At 35.6% G+C, this 17,070-nt stretch overlaps 3 protein-coding genes across 3 annotated transcripts; 2 read left to right on the top strand and 1 right to left on the bottom strand.

Annotated features, from left to right (window-relative positions):
* The first annotated feature begins 2,543 nt into the window (after nucleotides 1-2,543).
* Nucleotides 2,544-3,500, top strand: LOC101623951 (olfactory receptor 51G2-like). Its single transcript, XM_004683656.1, has one exon. The coding sequence runs from the start codon at nucleotides 2,544-2,546 to the stop codon at nucleotides 3,498-3,500; it is 957 nt and encodes a 318-aa protein (XP_004683713.1).
* A 6,334-nt stretch (nucleotides 3,501-9,834) lies between these two features.
* LOC101631501 (olfactory receptor 51V1-like) lies at nucleotides 9,835-10,779 on the bottom strand. The gene has a single exon (XM_004683139.1). It carries the CDS (start codon nucleotides 10,777-10,779, stop codon nucleotides 9,835-9,837), a length of 945 nt encoding a protein of 314 aa, XP_004683196.1.
* A 2,917-nt stretch (nucleotides 10,780-13,696) lies between these two features.
* LOC101623718 (olfactory receptor 51V1-like) lies at nucleotides 13,697-14,638 on the top strand. Its single transcript, XM_004683655.1, has one exon. It carries the CDS (start codon nucleotides 13,697-13,699, stop codon nucleotides 14,636-14,638), a length of 942 nt encoding a protein of 313 aa, XP_004683712.1.
* The last annotated feature ends 2,432 nt before the right edge of the window (nucleotides 14,639-17,070 follow it).

Below are 17,070 nucleotides of genomic sequence, written 5' to 3'. Positions count from 1 at the left end.
ATTCTGAAAAGTCATAAAGAAATGCAAATTGATTAACTTTTAGGTAATGTGTTATGTGATTTTTAATCTCATAGAATTAATACTCTCATCAGAATTTAAAAATAATATTATATTTTTAAAAGTGGGATTTAGGTAAATCAATTTACTCAATTATTCTTGCTGATCACTCAAAATCATTTATCATAATACATAAGAAGTCTCAGAAAAATTCTCATTTAGAGAAACAAAGAAAGTTATGATGTCAAGTCCTGCAAACTTTTTGATAGATATAAAAAAAATAAAATCAAAAAAGGAAAAAACATAATTTTATAAGTGCAATTGTGGAAACATTAAAATTTAACAAAGAAGAAAATATGCAGAGTTTTATTTGAAAGGATTAAGGGATACTTTGTAGAAGTATTTTAAGACTGAAGAGTAATTCACTAAGTATTTAAGAGGGCATAAAGCTATAAAGAGGTGAAATGATAATATATGAGGGCAGAGATCCAAATATCTTTAGTATTGCTGTCACAAAATACAGAGCAGAGGAACATCACATAGCCTTAGTGATGAGTTTAGAGGAATATACAGTTTCCAGATTTAAACATCCTATGCTACATAATAAAAGGTAAGAGAAGTTAAATATCTGTTGTAACTTATGGCAAAATATTGAATGGGGTATAAAGTAGTAATATTTAAATTTTAGAGTATCATTATGAAGAATGTATGAAAAATGGAAAGTTCAAGTAAGAAATGACTAGTTTGTTTTAAAGCAACAATGTTTAAAATGAAGAATAATGATTAGACTTAATCATAATATTTTTTAGCTACACAACATTTTACTGTGGTGAGGCATTATTCTTATTTGTTATTCAAACTCCAAGGAGAGAGGAAACTAATGCTCACAGAGAGAAATCTTAACTAGCCAAAAACAAGTCTAGTAGAGATTGGACCATATTTCAGCCTACAAAGTCTGGCTATGACCCTGTTGTCTTTATAACTACAACCTCACAAAAAAGTAAGCAGGCATTAAATATACATAATGTTTCTGAAGAAAAAGTTGTAAGGATTAATAAGAATAGTATTAGTGATTAGATTAGGGTGTATATTTGAATTTCCTGTGAAGTAATTTGGTAGAGATATCTATGAGTCAGTTGAATATATACCCAAGAAAAGTTATCTCAGTGAGTATGGACATCTGGAAGTTATCTCAATCCTCAAGAGTGCTAAATTTGCCCATAAACTTTTTATGAATCAGAAAAAAATAAGCAGCAAAGAAGTAAAGCAAAGAAAAATGACCAAAGGAAAATTTTCAGTGAAGGAAATTTTACCTAAGGAGAAGAATAGAGGTATGGAGTTTAGAGTTCATTGAATTGGAGGGAAAAAAATCAAAAGACTGATGACAAAATTGTTGGAATTTTTTTTCCAATGTAGTATGTGTCTAGCATTTAGAGCACAGCAAAATGACTATGTAAAATAAAATAGCCTGGTGTTCATTACAGATAAAATGAATTTTTGGTAATGGAGTCAGGTTACATCACCAGCTACAGTGACATTTCTATTATGATGAGTTGACAAGAAGGAATTAATGTTGATATCCTAAAGAGATACATTTGATTAAGTACATATTTAGAATGAATGCCTCAGACAAATATTTATTTTTTGGTTAGCTTTATTGAGGTGTAAGGTATATAATGACCAACTTTTATAGTACAATTTTATTTCTTAAAAATGTATTAATTCATATAATAAGAATATCAACCATGATATAAAATATTTTCATATCACAAAAAAAATCCCTGCCTGTTTGTAACAAATCTCTTCACAATCGCAATTCATATCTAGAAACCTCTCATTGACTCTCAACTAAGATCTTGTTTTCTGGGTCTTATCTTTTATATTTGCCTTTGTTCACATAATGTGAGGGTCTATCAGTCATTTCTTCCTTTATAATTTAAATCATATGCATCAGCTACAGTTTGTTTATGTATTAAATAGTGGATGTGTATATATATATATATATATACACATATACACATACACACTGTTTATTCATATACATATAATTTAAATCATATGCATCAGCTACAGTTTGTTTATGTATTAAATAGTGGATGTGTATATATATATATATATACATATACACATACACACTGTTTATTCATATACATATATCTTATATATATATATATATATATGCTTTATACAAAAGTGCACATATAACTTTATTTTAAAAATGTCAACCATTAACATCCCATCAAAAATAAATAAAACTTCCACATTCACACCAACACACACTCTTAAATTTAGCTGTTCTAGTGCTATCCATTGTATTTCTCGTTTACATTTATCTCATAAATAATGCTGTTGAGTATTTTATTATGGACTTAGTTGGTACCCATTATCAAAAGAAAAGAATATGGAATTAATACGAGTTTAAGTCCTTCATATCTTAATTTTAAACTCAGTATATGTTTAAATGTTGGTTTCAATTTTCCTGTCATATGATTTCTTTTTTATAGGTCCTCACGCACCCTGGGCTGCAGTTCTACCCATATACCAGTATGCCGGCTTTTAATATTACAGTCTTCAGCAGGCCCACCTTCTCCTTCATTGGCATTCCTGGTCTGGAGGCAGCACATATGTGGATCTCTATTCCCTTCTGTCTCCTGTACCTCATAGCCCTTGCAGGGAACGCTATTCTACTCATCCTAGTTAGAGCAGAACAGAATCTTCAGGAACCTCAGTTCTATTTTTTGGCCATGCTTGCCCTTACGGACTTAGGTCTTTCTTTGTCTACAATGCCTAGTGTCTTGGCTATTTTCTGGTTTGACATCCGCCACATTGGCCTGGATGCCTGCCTAACCCAAATGTTCTTCATCCACACCTTCTCTTCAGTAGAATCAGGTGTGCTGGTTGCCATGGCTTTTGACCGGTTGGTAGCCATCTGTGCCCCACTAAACTACAACAGGATCCTGAACCACTATACTGTTGCCTGCTTAAGTGGAGCAGCCCTTATACGAGGGGCTGCTCTGCTGGTCCCCCTCCCTTTTTTCCTCAGGACCTTTCCTTTCTGTGGATCCAACATCCTCTCACACTCTTACTGCTACTACCCAGATATGTTGAACCTGGCCTGTGGGGATGTTACTTTCAGCAGTGCCTATGGACTGATTTTTGTACTCTGTACATTTGCAGTGGATGCTGTCTTCATCCTAGCTTCATACATGAAGATCTTGGCCACTATTATGAAGTTAGAGACTCAAGACAGAAATTGGAGATCATTGCACACCTGTGCCTGTCACCTGTGCACCGTGCTTGTGTTTTACCTACCCCTCATCAGCTTGTCAGTGCTACATCGCTACACTCAGGACACTTCCCCAGTCCTGTACACCACCATGAGCAATGCCTACCTTCTCATGACGCCACTGCTCAATCCTCTTGTTTACAGTCTCAAGTCCCGGCAGATTCAGGCTGCCCTGCGCAAGAGATTTTGGGTGCAACGTGTCATTGCTGGGGAATGATATTTTTTCTCTAACAGAAGGGAAAACCAAGTTAAAAGTGTCTCACAGGATCTACCATGTGCCAACAGTATAGTAGGGACCATGAATTGACCAGGGTCTTCCCTTCAAGAAGTACTGAATCTAAAAAGGGCAAGAGAGACATACAAATGATCATAATTATGATCTTGAATGGTGATTGTTGGTAGTGGAAAGGAGAAAGGACAGTAGGAACACAAGCTCGGTGTTTTGGTGGATGAGTTGAATGAAAACCACATGGACTTAGCTGTTGAATTGAGGACTCTAAATCTAGACTTTAAAGATCAATGAGGGAAAATTTTTCTAATGAAAATCTGATGTCACCAGATTCTTGATTGCCAGGTTTCGTATATTGAGGCATTAAAATTCAAAATTGGAGATAAATTTATGTCTAAGTGTTAATATTTCTGACCATTTCTTATCATAAATATGAACATTTTGGCAAAAGATAAAATAATTGTCTGAAAATAAATAATGTATAAGGATCTGATCAATTGTTATTCATCTTGTTATTTCATTGAAAATTCACACTGGGCCCTCTCTGGTGGTGCAGTGGGTTGAAGCACGGCGCTAGGAAACTAAAGCCATTTCAGCATGAGTTCAATTTCCGCCTGCCCTGGAGGTGACCACATGGCATGGCAGCCCTCTCCTGACCTGCCCGCTGCTCCTCTCAGCAGTGTACTTCATCAATCTGCCTGTTCTGCTCCCCACTCTTTCTCTGGTGAAGCTTCTTGCCACACCTGAGCCTCTGGCCTGTACCCCAGTTCTGTATGCACAAATAAATAAATTAAAGAAAAAAAAAAAAGAAAATTCACACTGAATTGTTTCCCATTCATTTTGAGAGTAGATATGATTATATCATGCAACAAAGATGCATATCCTTTGTTAGCTCCCCAAGAGGAAAAATTAATTAATTTATTTTCTTCTGGGATCAAAAAGTTAAGAAAAGGAAGGATTGCCTCTGGAGACACTATAAATGTCAAGTGAAAGGGACAAAAGCCACTACTCATGGTAATAAATGAACCTATAGTGGCATAACCAAGAATTTCAAGCTACTTTCCAGAAGCTTGAAATGAACCTCTAAATGACTGCTTATAATCATTCAGAAAATATTTTAAATATTTATCTGACATATTTAGTAGGTTTCAGCATCACAGAGAAGACACTAATACAGGATACTATACTGTTGTATAGCTGATATTCTACTAATAGAAATCTTAGAACAGCCCCAAACCAAGTAACAAAATATAATTAGTGAAGATGGGAACTTGGTTAGAAATGTTATAAGAATGCTGAATGAAGTAAGTCAGTGAGGACTGGATTTATTTAGAACTTCTGCCTGAACGACTGAGAAGATCACAGAAGCTTGAAATCTGTCTCAACTTGAAATGCATCCACTTTAGCTGTGATATTAGGCATTCACAAGATAGAGGGAAGAGTAATAACAAAGACAAGGCTTAATTTTTTTTTTATTGACAGAACAACTGAGAAGTGTGAAAGTAATGAATACTTTCAAAACGGAAATAAAATTCTGATTTTTAAACCATTTCTCTATGTTTGTTTCAGTCTGATAATTTTCTTTATTGTGAGTTTTTCCCCAGAATAAAACCACTTAACTCTGACTTCCCTAAGCATGAGTATAAAAATTGGAGATCGTTTTCCAACAACAGTTTCATTATTTTTAAGACAGAATAAAATTTTCCTTTGAGGATATCCTTAATTTTCTGTAGTTTGGATGAGACATTATTTGTTATTTTTTTGAAATTTGAATTAATTTCTTTCCTGTGTTTCAGCAGAGATTAAAATTTAAAGGAAAATAATCCTTATTTCCCATCCTGGTTTATGCTAGAACTTGTGTCAATAATTGTCCTTTCTATTTGGGGTAGTGGAAGGATACCCCATCCCCTGTGCTAATCATCTTCCCTAGTGATGTGGAAACAATGCACACTTTGGATAGTGGATTAGATCAAGACAATAACCAAAATGACACCTTCTTCTTATCAGACCCTCTTCTTATCTTAACCCTTACAAAATCATATGTTGAAATGCTGATATATTTCTGACATCTGGAAGAGGAGATTAGGCTGCCTTTTTCTGTAAGGCCCATGTGGCTACTTGAGCCAGTGTACCCTGCCCTTGAATACCTTGCACATAGCAGACCTTATGTGTTTGGTTTTTAGGCTAGAAACCAAGGGATTAAATTGGAGTCAAGAAGAGGAAAAGATTAGTCATGGTGACATGGAGGAGAGGGAATATGAATGTACTGAATCTATGAATTAGAGCCAACATAATGAGTGGGACATAGATGAGACAGTGAAAATGTGGGAAACACATGTATTAAATGCCTTAAGCTGACCATCTTCTGAGGCAGTAGTTTTCAAAATCAGGACATAAGAAATCTTCAAAAGACTCATAAGCATGTTTCTTGGTCAGTCCAGGTCAGCTTCTAATGTTCCTGTTGGGAGAAAAATATTTTTTTGTTTAAAATAACAAATCTATTAACCTATGGTTCTTAAGTCAAGATGGGTCTCACAAACTGAAGTCTGAGATACTAACAATTAAGTCCCTCTGGGACTCTACTAGACAATTTTCTCTTTTTGACCTTTCTTGTTTCTTAAATTGTCCACATCTTTTGACTCATACTCTTTCCTCTTTTCCAGGCCAACAGTGGCCACCAGAGTCTTTCTTGGATTAATCACTGACTTTCTCTCCTTCTAAATAACAAGATATTTTGCCCTTTGAATATTTACTTTCTTTCCCCCAAAATTCTACTGTCATTAACTTGATTCAATAGTTGAGTGTTTGGACTCTAAATTCCAGTTTGGAATCCAGATGTCTGTCTTTAGCGAGAAGTATTTGTCCATTCTAGGTACAAGTTAGAACAAAGGAAGGGAGGAAGACTGCTCAAACAAATAGAAAATTTCATTTAGACACAAGAGGTGAGCAGCACAGCCCCTTTCAGCATGAGATGAGGAAGAAACACAGTTGGGAAAAGAGATGACAGATCCCTCTTCAAAACCCCAGTTTCAGTTTCATATTCTGAGGTCCTCACTCAAAGCGTCAGGGTTTGAGATAAAAACAAACTAGAGCACAACAAGGAGATTGATCATATTAATACTCTATTTTCTGCTTAAATATCTGAAGAATATTTCCTTGAAAGGTTTCTCATGCCAACATGGGAGAGCAGCATTGGAGTAAAGATGACCATATAGCAAGCTAACTCAGAAAGCTACTTCCTTTCTTTTCCTCTATAGGGAAACAGATGCATCTGGGAGTTGTTGAGAATACTGCAGGAAACTAAAAAATCATGGGGATGGATTAGTGATGTTTACAAAGGAGTTACTTTGGAAAGAAAAATATTCCAAAACTAAAGGTCATAAAAACAAAATTAAAATCAGGAAAATAAGAGCAAATGGGTTAGCTTTCAAAACATGTAAGTTAAACAACAATATGATGGGTCACAAAATGAATATAACATGAAATAGTTACTGTTCAGCAGAGATTGCGAAAATGACAATAGTTCCAGGCAGAGGGAGGGGGTAGGATGAGATTCATTCAAGAAGGGTCAGTCAAGTATTACGGAAGCTCTCCCAGGTCTCTCTCCACTTCCTCAAGGACATGGTAACCCACCTTTAAAGTAAATGATAGGAGTTAGGATGGGCATGGGAATGAGTGGCAGCGATCTCTAGGGAAATGATCAAAACCAATTGATAAAAATCACATTCCAATCGAGAGAAACATTATTGAGCTAGATTAGGTTGCACCAAAACAAAGATATTTTAAATACTCAAAAACTTTAATTTACCTTTAAGTGGAACATTGTTTTCTACATCATTTGCACAGATAAGTTCTCTTAGAGCAAGGTAACACCAAAAACAAACAAAATAAAGCTCACCACATCTGACTCATTGAGCACAAAATACACAATTTATTTCATAACAATTTGGTACATCATAAGAAAAGACAGTCTACTAAGTAGTTTTTCATTATTCATTAGAAAACCTATACTTATATTAATTAAAAATTGTTACCTTACACCATAAACATCACCACCAAAAACAGACAAAACAATAGAGTAATATAAAAAATATATAGTGGCAGTAGTACAATACTATAACACCAAATTGCACCTCCATTATTTTCTAGTAATTTAAAAATCTTTATCTCTATTTTGTCATCTAAAAAGTAAAATGTCATCATCTATGCAGTTGATTTGCTCTGAAGATTAATAGCAAAAATCACAACTGAGAGCTTCAGTGTGTCTGGCATGTAATAGGCACGAGAGAAATAAAACCAAGCATTATTTCATGACATTATTACTATTACAGTGGTTGTATTCTAACAGTAAAAATATAATATTAAAAATAAACTGGCCCTCCCTGGTGGCGCAGTGGGTTAAAGCACTGCACTGAGAAGCTAAAGCCACTTCCGCATGAGTTTGATGCCCGCTCCGGAGGTGACCACATGGCGTGGCAGACCTCTCCTGACCCGCCCGCTGCTCCCCTCAGCAGTGTACTTCATCGATCTGCCTTTTCTGCTCCCCACTCTGTCTCTGGTGAAGCCTCTCGCCACCCCTGTGCCTCTGGCCTGTACCCCAGTTCTGTATGTACAAATAAATCTTTAAAATAAATAAATAAATAAATAAACTGAGCCAATTTTTTAAAAATATTTTTTAAATCATATGGTGTGTATGCTAACTATATGCTTATAACAGCTTTACTCAAAATCAAAATTCAAAAACAATAAAATGCCAATTGATAAATGAATAACTTTTATATGTGATGTAATAAAATAAAATTCAAGAATAAAAATAAACTGTGGGTACAGACAACAATAAGAATGATTCTCAAAAACATTGCAAGTGAAAGAACCCACACATATGATTTTACATGAATTTCTCTTAAAGACAAAAATGTTTGACAGATATAAGATTAGCAATTGCCAGGAATTAGGACTGCAGGGGATAATAAAATGCACATAAGTGAAATAAGCACTTTTATATGTGATGAAAACTTCACTGATTGCAGTGGTGATGACTATAAATATTTTTCAAAGCTTATCAAACTACATGTACATCTAAAAAGAGTGATTTAGTGTTTGTAATAGTACCAAAGTAAACTTGTCCTAAGTACATATATATATCTATGTACAAGTATATAGATATATATATGTATATATTTCTCACAGAGGGAATAATATTTTGAGAAAGCAGAAGTTTCAAGAGTCTAAATGTGTGCATTAATTTACATGGCTTAATTTGGGGATTTTTCTACTTTTATTTGTTATATAAATGTTTTATGAAAGTTGCAGATCCATTTAATAAACTGCATTCTCTATTTTAGTTACAAATCACATGACAATTTTCTTATCTTCAATCTGTACATTTAAAGATGTTGTCTATAAAGAAATAGAATATATTGAAATTCCCTTACCTAATACCTCCTAAAAATTTGACATACCATTTAATCCTTATGTATTTTAAATGATTTATGTATGTAACACAAAGTCTTAATTGAGAGATAAGTGAAAACTTTATTTATACTAGTAGGCCATAATTATACTCTATGATTTTTTTTTTAGTTAGGAAGACTTAAAGGAGAAATGATTCCATAATGACCATGGTAGTTGCTATTGATTTCACTACTTGGATAAATTATTGACAAAATTCTATTTCATTCTATTTTGGAAATTACTGGTTGCTAAGATAGAACTGAAGAAAGAGTGTTTAACTGATTGACAAGCTAGTACAAAGTTGGTTTTTGTTGTTTTCTTATTTCACTACTTTTTAAATAAACCTAGTTGTTCAATCTCCATGAAACAAACTCATTACCTTACCTGTTTTGAATCTGGAGTGTAGGGATGATGAAGTAGTAAACAAAAAATGTAAACTAGAATAATGAAAATGCACTAAGACAAAAGCTGATCCTGTAGTACTCAAATGGTTTCAATCAGTAAAATTTAACTTTCCCATATTGACTAAATCCCAAAGTTATCCTCACTCAATTGACCATAGAAAGAGACATAACAGACATAGCAAGAGACAAAGAAAAATAACAAGTGTAAATGGATAATCCACTTCATACAATACTATGATTCTGAGCCCATTACAAATGTATTATCTGATTTATGAAGTGGTCACAATATAACCATTCCAATTCACTGACTTAATATTGGTGTGGGAAAAAATGGATAAGAAGGCAATTGTAACATGCAGAATATTACTCAAATAGAAGTCATTGAACCTATTCTTAATTATTTACTGATTCTTACCCTTTCAAGATCCCCTTGTTGCCTTTACACTTGCATTTGATCTCAAGACCTATATTCCTTTCAATGAAAACAATTTCTGGATTCTCCTTCTTATTTGGTGAGTCTTGATACTATAAATAATCGGGTTCATCATAGGTGGGAAAAGGATATAGATGTTGCCCATAAGGACATGAACCATTGGGGAGAGATGTTTCCCATAGCGATGCACCATGGTCAGGCCAATAATCGGTATGTAGAAAACCAAAACAGCACAGATATGAGATACGCAGGTCTGCAAGGACTTGAGCCTCTCTTCCCGTGATGCAATAGCTAAGACTGCATACAAGATCATGATATAGGAGATAAGTATAAGCACTGCATCCAAAAGCAGGTTGCTGATCACCAGCGCCAGACCATAGAAGTAGTTGAAGCGGATGTCTGAACAGGCCATTCGAATTAGGTCTTGGTGCAGGCAGAAAGAATGAGAAAGGATATGGGGTCGGCAGTAGTTTAAGAACCGCAGGCGGATAATGACTGGAGGTATGAGTAGGGAACTCCTACATAAGATTGTCACCCCTATTTTTATGATTCTGTCACTAGTTAGGATGGAGGAGTAGCGCAGTGGGTTGCAAATGGCAATGTAACGGTCAAATGCCATGGCAAGGAGGACAGAGGACTCCATGAAGGAGAGTCCATGGATGAAATAAGACTGGGCAATGCAGGAGTCCAGGCTGATATCTTGAACGAGTCCCCACAGGATCCCCAGTACTGTGTACATGGTGGACAGCCCCATGCACAGGTCCGTGAAGGCCAGCATGGCCAGGAAGAAGAACATGGGCTGATGTAAGCTCGGCTCGGTCCGGATCACATGGAGAACCATGCAGTTTCCCAGGAAAACTATAGCATAGATGGAAGAAAAGGGAATGGAGAGCCAGGGATAGTCCACCTCTAGGCCAGGAAAACCAGTAAGGATAAATCTGGAACTACTGAAGTTTGAGTTAGAAACAGCAGACATTAATAGAGGAGTAAGAATATTTCTAAAGAGATTGCAAATAAGATCAGTTTTTGATCTCCTAATTTCTAATATTTGCCTCCTTTTGAAGATAAAATAAAATATCTTTATTATTAGTATCATAAGCTCAGCCAAATAAATACTTGGTTCTTTATCTTTTAAAGAAAAATCCCTTTGGCTAGCTGTATATGGTTTTAGTGTTAGTGACTAGGCGCGCTAGAGGCTTGGGGTTTTATGCAGAAATAATATTAATAAGCACATGGAATTTGGATTTAGGACTGAACTCCTGGGAGTCTCTAATTATTTTTAAAGAAAAAATTGCATGACCACAGGTGCTTGGTAGCATCTCCAAGAAAAATATGAAAAGCATAGATAATTTTTCTGTTGGGCAGCACAGCTCTTCCTTTCACTGCTCCCACAGGGTGATAAGATCCCAAGAGAAATGAACTAGTAAAATTAATCTGTCTTTGCATAATATAAGTGTAACAAAGAAAAACCTAACAAACTAAGTGGAATCAGAATTACTTGCACATTCCATATTGCTTAATCTCCTGTAAATTATTTTCTTTTGTATAATTATTATAGTTTCTTCTTCTCTATGTTTGGTGCTTTCTTAACTTGTATGCATCTCTTTTCCCTATGCTGAGTTCTACTTCTTTTGAACCTCATGCTACTTTTTACTCATGCCTTTTATGTAATACAAATGGTATGCATTTTAAAGTGGGAAGTAGTAAATCAATTCCCAATTCAGCTCTCTTAGTGACCTAAATCACTCAGAAGGTAAAATTTGCAAAATTGGCATTCAAATATTAGCTTCTAAATAGCAATCAGTGCGAAAAGGAGATCTAGCTTCTTGGGGAAATGGATAATTACAAGGCCAGGCTGATGAAAGTACAATGGACATATTGTTGTACCAAACATCATAGTGCTAAAAGAAAATTGAGCTGATGTCAAAAAGAGGTAAAAAACAAACGATGGTAAAATCTGAAACAAAATGAATAATGAATGAAAACTACAACAACACATGAAGCAATAATGATTATAATATTTCCAGTTCAAAATATCTCTCACGAAACACTTTTAATGCAAAAGAAAAATCTATAACTTTATAGTAATCAATGCTGGTAGACCATACCTTAGTCTAGAATCACAGCAATTTTATTCAGTAATGAGAGAAATTCAAGCCACCCACAGTAGGAAAAATAGAGCCTCACTTCTAAGACATCATTGCATAGCCTGAACTTAACCTTGAGGATGAACTAAACAAACCCATTTTATTCTATTAAATAACTTATCAGAATTTTTCATAATGTTAAGTGTGATGAAAATCAAGGAAAGCCTTACGACTTTCAGAAGGAAGGAGATTATAAATTAGGGCCTACTAATGTACAGATAATTCAGAATTGTATGCATTTTCACCATAAATTACATTAATGATAGAATTAGAGAAAGTTATCTGGATTCTAAAAATTAAATGTTAGAACTGTAACAATGTTAATTTCATGATGAAGCCTACAGTATCATTATGTAGAAGAACATGCTTATTTGTGGAAAACATGTGGTAAAAATCTGGAGAGTAGTGGGAAATCCGGGAAAACTTATTTTCAAATGGATCAGAACAATGTGCAAACATCTCCATAAGAAAAGGGAACACAATGTAAGACTGTTGGTGTATTGGTGTAATAACAAATATCTGAAGAGGTGTCATCCTATACTTCCTAGTTATCTGCAGTTTTGTAAACCAATAATACCTTGATTTAAACATATTTTTTAAAGAAATAAAAGAAACTCATCATGTATCAAAGGGGGAAGAAAAATTTGAATAAGAAACATATATATATATATATAAAGTGTTATAACTTTATATATAACAATTGTAAATATTAATGAAACATTTTCATTATTTCACAGGAAGTGCAAAATTAACTGTGTTTATTAATACATTAATAAATGTTTTATTAATATAGTGAGTTTCAATGTAGAATTTGTATAAATACTTTTTATGTGTGTACATTTTTTAGGTATGTAAGGCTCTTGTGTTATACTGAAATATATATCAAAAAGTGACGTATTTTGCTTGAGTTCAGAAAGATGTAGAAAGTGAAAAATTCAGGGGGAAATAAAAGTGAAAGTAGGGGAAAATAAATTATTTAAGTGATTTTGTTGATTTGAGACTGATTGCAGTCAGCATTACTTAACTGACATTATCTTATCCCAAGTGTAGTAAATTCTGCCTCTTATTTTCAGTAAGTATTGAAATTTCAGTCAATACAATGACTCTTTCCCCAAGAGTAGAAAAGCGGGATGAACTCTGGGGACACTACCTTTTACCCATTCTTCAAAATCAGCAAACTACTTGTTTGGGAGTTGCCAGGGAGTACCTTTCACTTGCATCCTTCCCAAAGGGAACAGTGGGCTTTCAGAAGGCTGTGCTCACCTGGCTTGCCAATCCTTTCATTCCTTCCACATAAATACGGCCACGCTGATGCCCTGTGCCTAAGGACTGAAAACTGAGAGCACCGGAGGTTACGCAGCCTTATGTTTTCAGTGTCTTTAGTCACCATTACCTGGTGAGTGTGCTGCAAGTGGCCCAGAGAACACAAGAGAACGAAGTTAAAGATGCCATTTTCCTAAAAATATCAGGACCTTGACTTGCTTCGATGACCTCTGAGACCACGCAAGCACCAAGGAGGCGGCCATCATGTCCTCTGTGTTGTCGCTTCCTGTGAAGTGGAGCGCCCTGGCAGTCAGACACCAGCTTTCCTTGTGAAATTCGCTGAGTAGCTGTATTACAGTGGCTGTTCTCAAAGACTGCAAGCAGCTTAAATAAAACTGTGAGTAAATATTTATCCTTTTTGAAAATTAGCTTCAGCTTCCATGACCTACTGCTTCCTGTCTACTTCTTCAGCTTCAAATAGCCATGTCTGCTTTTTCTGGTTTCACAGTCAACTCCTCTATATTCGTTCTCTCGGGATTCCCTGGACTGGAACAGCATAACCCCTGGTTTTCCATTCCTTTCTCTTCCGCCTATGCTGTAGTTTTCCTGGGAAACTGCATGATTCTCCATGTGATCCGGACTGAACCGAACTTACATCAGCCCATGTTCTTCTTCCTGGCCATGCTGGCCTTCACAGACCTGTGCATGGGGCTGTCCACCATGTACACAGTACTGGGGATCCTGTGGGGACTCGTTCAAGATATCAGCCTGGACTCCTGCATTGCCCAGTCTTATTTCATCCATGGACTCTCCTTCATGGAGTCCTCTGTCCTCCTTGCCATGGCATTTGACCGTTACATTGCCATTTGCAACCCACTGCACTACTCCTCCATCCTAACTAATGACAGAATCATAAAAATAGGGGTGACAATCTTATGTAGGAGTTCCCTACTCATACCTCCAGCCATCATTCGCATAAAGTTCTTCCATTACTGCCGCCCCCACATCCTCTCCCACTCTTTCTGCCTGCACCAGGATCTGCTCAGGCTGGCCTGTTCTGACATCCGCTTCAACAGCTTCTATGCCCTGGCCCTGGTGATTTGCACTTTATTGTTCGATGCTGTCCTCATCCTCATCTCCTGTGTTTTCATCCTGCACACAGTGCTGGCCATTGCCTCTCGAGAAGAGAGGCTCAAGTCTTTGCAGACATGTGTCTCCCACATCTGTGCTGTATTAGTTTTTTATATCCCCATCATTGGCCTGACCATGGTGCACCGCTTTGGAAAGCACCTATCACCTTTGGTTCATGTCCTTATGGGGAATGTCTACATCCTTTTCTCACCCCTGATGAATCCTATCATTTACAGTGTAAAAACACAACAGATCCGAAGTAGGATGAAAAAGTGGTTTTCCCTGAGAATGTAACAAAGCCCATGTATTTTAGTGGTTGGAATGTTGCTGCTCAAAATAGTAATACTAATTTTCATATGTGCACAACTTTACAACTTTTTAAATAACATCTCCTATAAATATTTGTTCTTTTAGGAGTACTTGAATATTAAAGAACTTTAAATAGTGTGCTCATGAAAGAGGTGTAATGAACTACTGTTTTATAAGCCACATTCTAGAATAATCTGAAAGTTTACTGTTGCACATTGCTAGCTGTTACAGACAAGGCAATATGCTTCTTTGCATTTTGATGACATGTTCTTACAGCATTTCTGCCATGTGAAATATATAGGATCCATTTAATATCGATCAATATTTCAATATTTTGAATCCACACATTTAGCTAAAATTTTGGAAACATGCCTATTACTTAGAATATCCAAACTATGGTCCTTTGTATCCAATTATACCATTCAGTATAGTCGATCTTCCTTCCTAAAGTAACATCTAAAGTTATTCACTCTGAAGGTGAGTAACATCTGAAACTATCACTCAGATCCTTACCCTGACTTTCTTCTATTTCCACATTAGTGACTTATTGTATCTCAGTTAAGTGAATTTTGTATAAAGGATTATAAGTTGTTCACTGTACATTTATATTAAAATTATATTATTGTTTTCTTCATTAAGATGAAGGAGCATAATTTATTTTAGTAACTACTGCAGAATCACAGTTGAAAAATGATGGTGAACTCTCATAGAGTAAGTAATACTCTCTAGTGAAATGGTGACTGATAGCTTGTCATCCAAAGAGATGGTGATAAAGGAAGAGTGTTGTTCATATAGGAAATAGTACAACCTACTTGAAAAATTCTGAGTTGAGTTGTTTATATTATTTATGAACACCCATTAAAAATATGGCCACTGTCTCAGACAGAATAATTGACACAGCCAAGCTAGAGACATAGTAAGTGGAGAACAACACCTTGTTTACAAAACAGCACAGCAAATGTTATGAAGGGTACATCTATATGAATATAAATAAATATAAATAACTCTAAAAGTTATCATCATTAGTAAAGGAGATGTATAATGACAACCTAATTGGGGACTAGAGTACAAAACATTTGAGTGATGATTTCCCTAGGAAAGAGATATGTAGTTGAGGTTTGATGGTTGAGTAAATAACACAGGTAATTAAACATGAGAATGAATTTTCAGGAAAACAGAAGAGAAAAAAATTGATAATCCATAGAAATATAAGGAAATCAACTGAACAAGTGACTATGGAACTTCAGGAGCTTGAAGTACAATCTGAAATATGACCTTAATTTAGTTTTAATTTTAATGAAAATGTGTAACTACGAATGAATTATGATTAGAATGGTTAAAAAATAAATAAACACTGCATGTTAAAGACATCAATCCTGCTATAGAAGAAAGGAAATGAAGAGAGCAGAAGACTAGGGGAAAAAAGTGTTGAAAGGAAAAGGCGGAAAGGAGGGACGGACACCGTGAGTCTGTTCACCAGGAAGCCCAATTTTATTCCAGAGCTGAGCTTATATGTACATCAGGGGCATTAGGGGTGGTGTGTCGTGTGCCCATTGGCCGGATCGCGATCAGGTGGGGAGCCAGGTAGGACGGAAGAGTAGCCAGGGGAAAAGGGCCAATGGGTGGGATGGACTGGGCCCATGGCCATATATGGTGGTGAGGTGAGGACAGGCGCAGCATAGGCATGGGCCGTGTCCTTCAAGTGTTAACAAAAAGATTAGTGGTTGGACAAGTGTCAGAAAAGTAGTTATAAGAACCAGCTGCAAATGAGATACAAAGCATACAGGGGGTCAAAAGATTTGGTACCTGATTCTGGAAATAAGAAAAAATGGTGATGCAAATCATGTTTAGATTTTTGGAATGAGGAAATACAGAGAACATAAACTGGGGCAAGGATGATGTGGGTAAAAAGGGCTTGTTTTTGACATCTTTTTTATTTCTGCACAAGATAACATTTAGTAAATGATATCCAGCCTGGGATTTGATACGTGTTATTAGGGTTCTAATGAGAAGAGTATGCTTGCATAATGAATTTGGGAGTGATGGTCAAAAACATAGTTTTTGAGATAATGAGGCACAGCCTTGATCAAGTAAAAGGTATGAATATACTGAAAAAGTTGAACTTAAAATAGGGTAGGATTGAATTATCAAATTATCAAAAATCTCTGAAGATAAGACAATAGGAAAACATAAGGGAATATGATATCAATGGTTACAAATGTAAGGATTCTTTAAAGAAGTAATGAGTATGTCAAAATCCTGTGATAATGACTTCAACTAGATACTGAAATGTACCATTAGATATAGGAAGAAAAGGGGGAAATGACACAAGCTATGCAACCTCTGTCATCAGACACAGTATGGATGGAGGGGAAATGTTCTGAAAAATCAGACTTTCCACGCTAACTTATGTTATG

Source organism: Condylura cristata, unplaced genomic scaffold (assembly GCF_000260355.1).
Source record: "Condylura cristata isolate star-nosed mole 26May11 unplaced genomic scaffold, ConCri1.0 scaffold00015, whole genome shotgun sequence".
In the NCBI taxonomy this organism is placed as follows: domain Eukaryota; kingdom Metazoa; phylum Chordata; class Mammalia; order Eulipotyphla; family Talpidae; genus Condylura; species Condylura cristata.
Note: the sequence above shows the minus strand (reverse complement) of the source record. Positions and strands in the feature narration are given on the sequence as shown.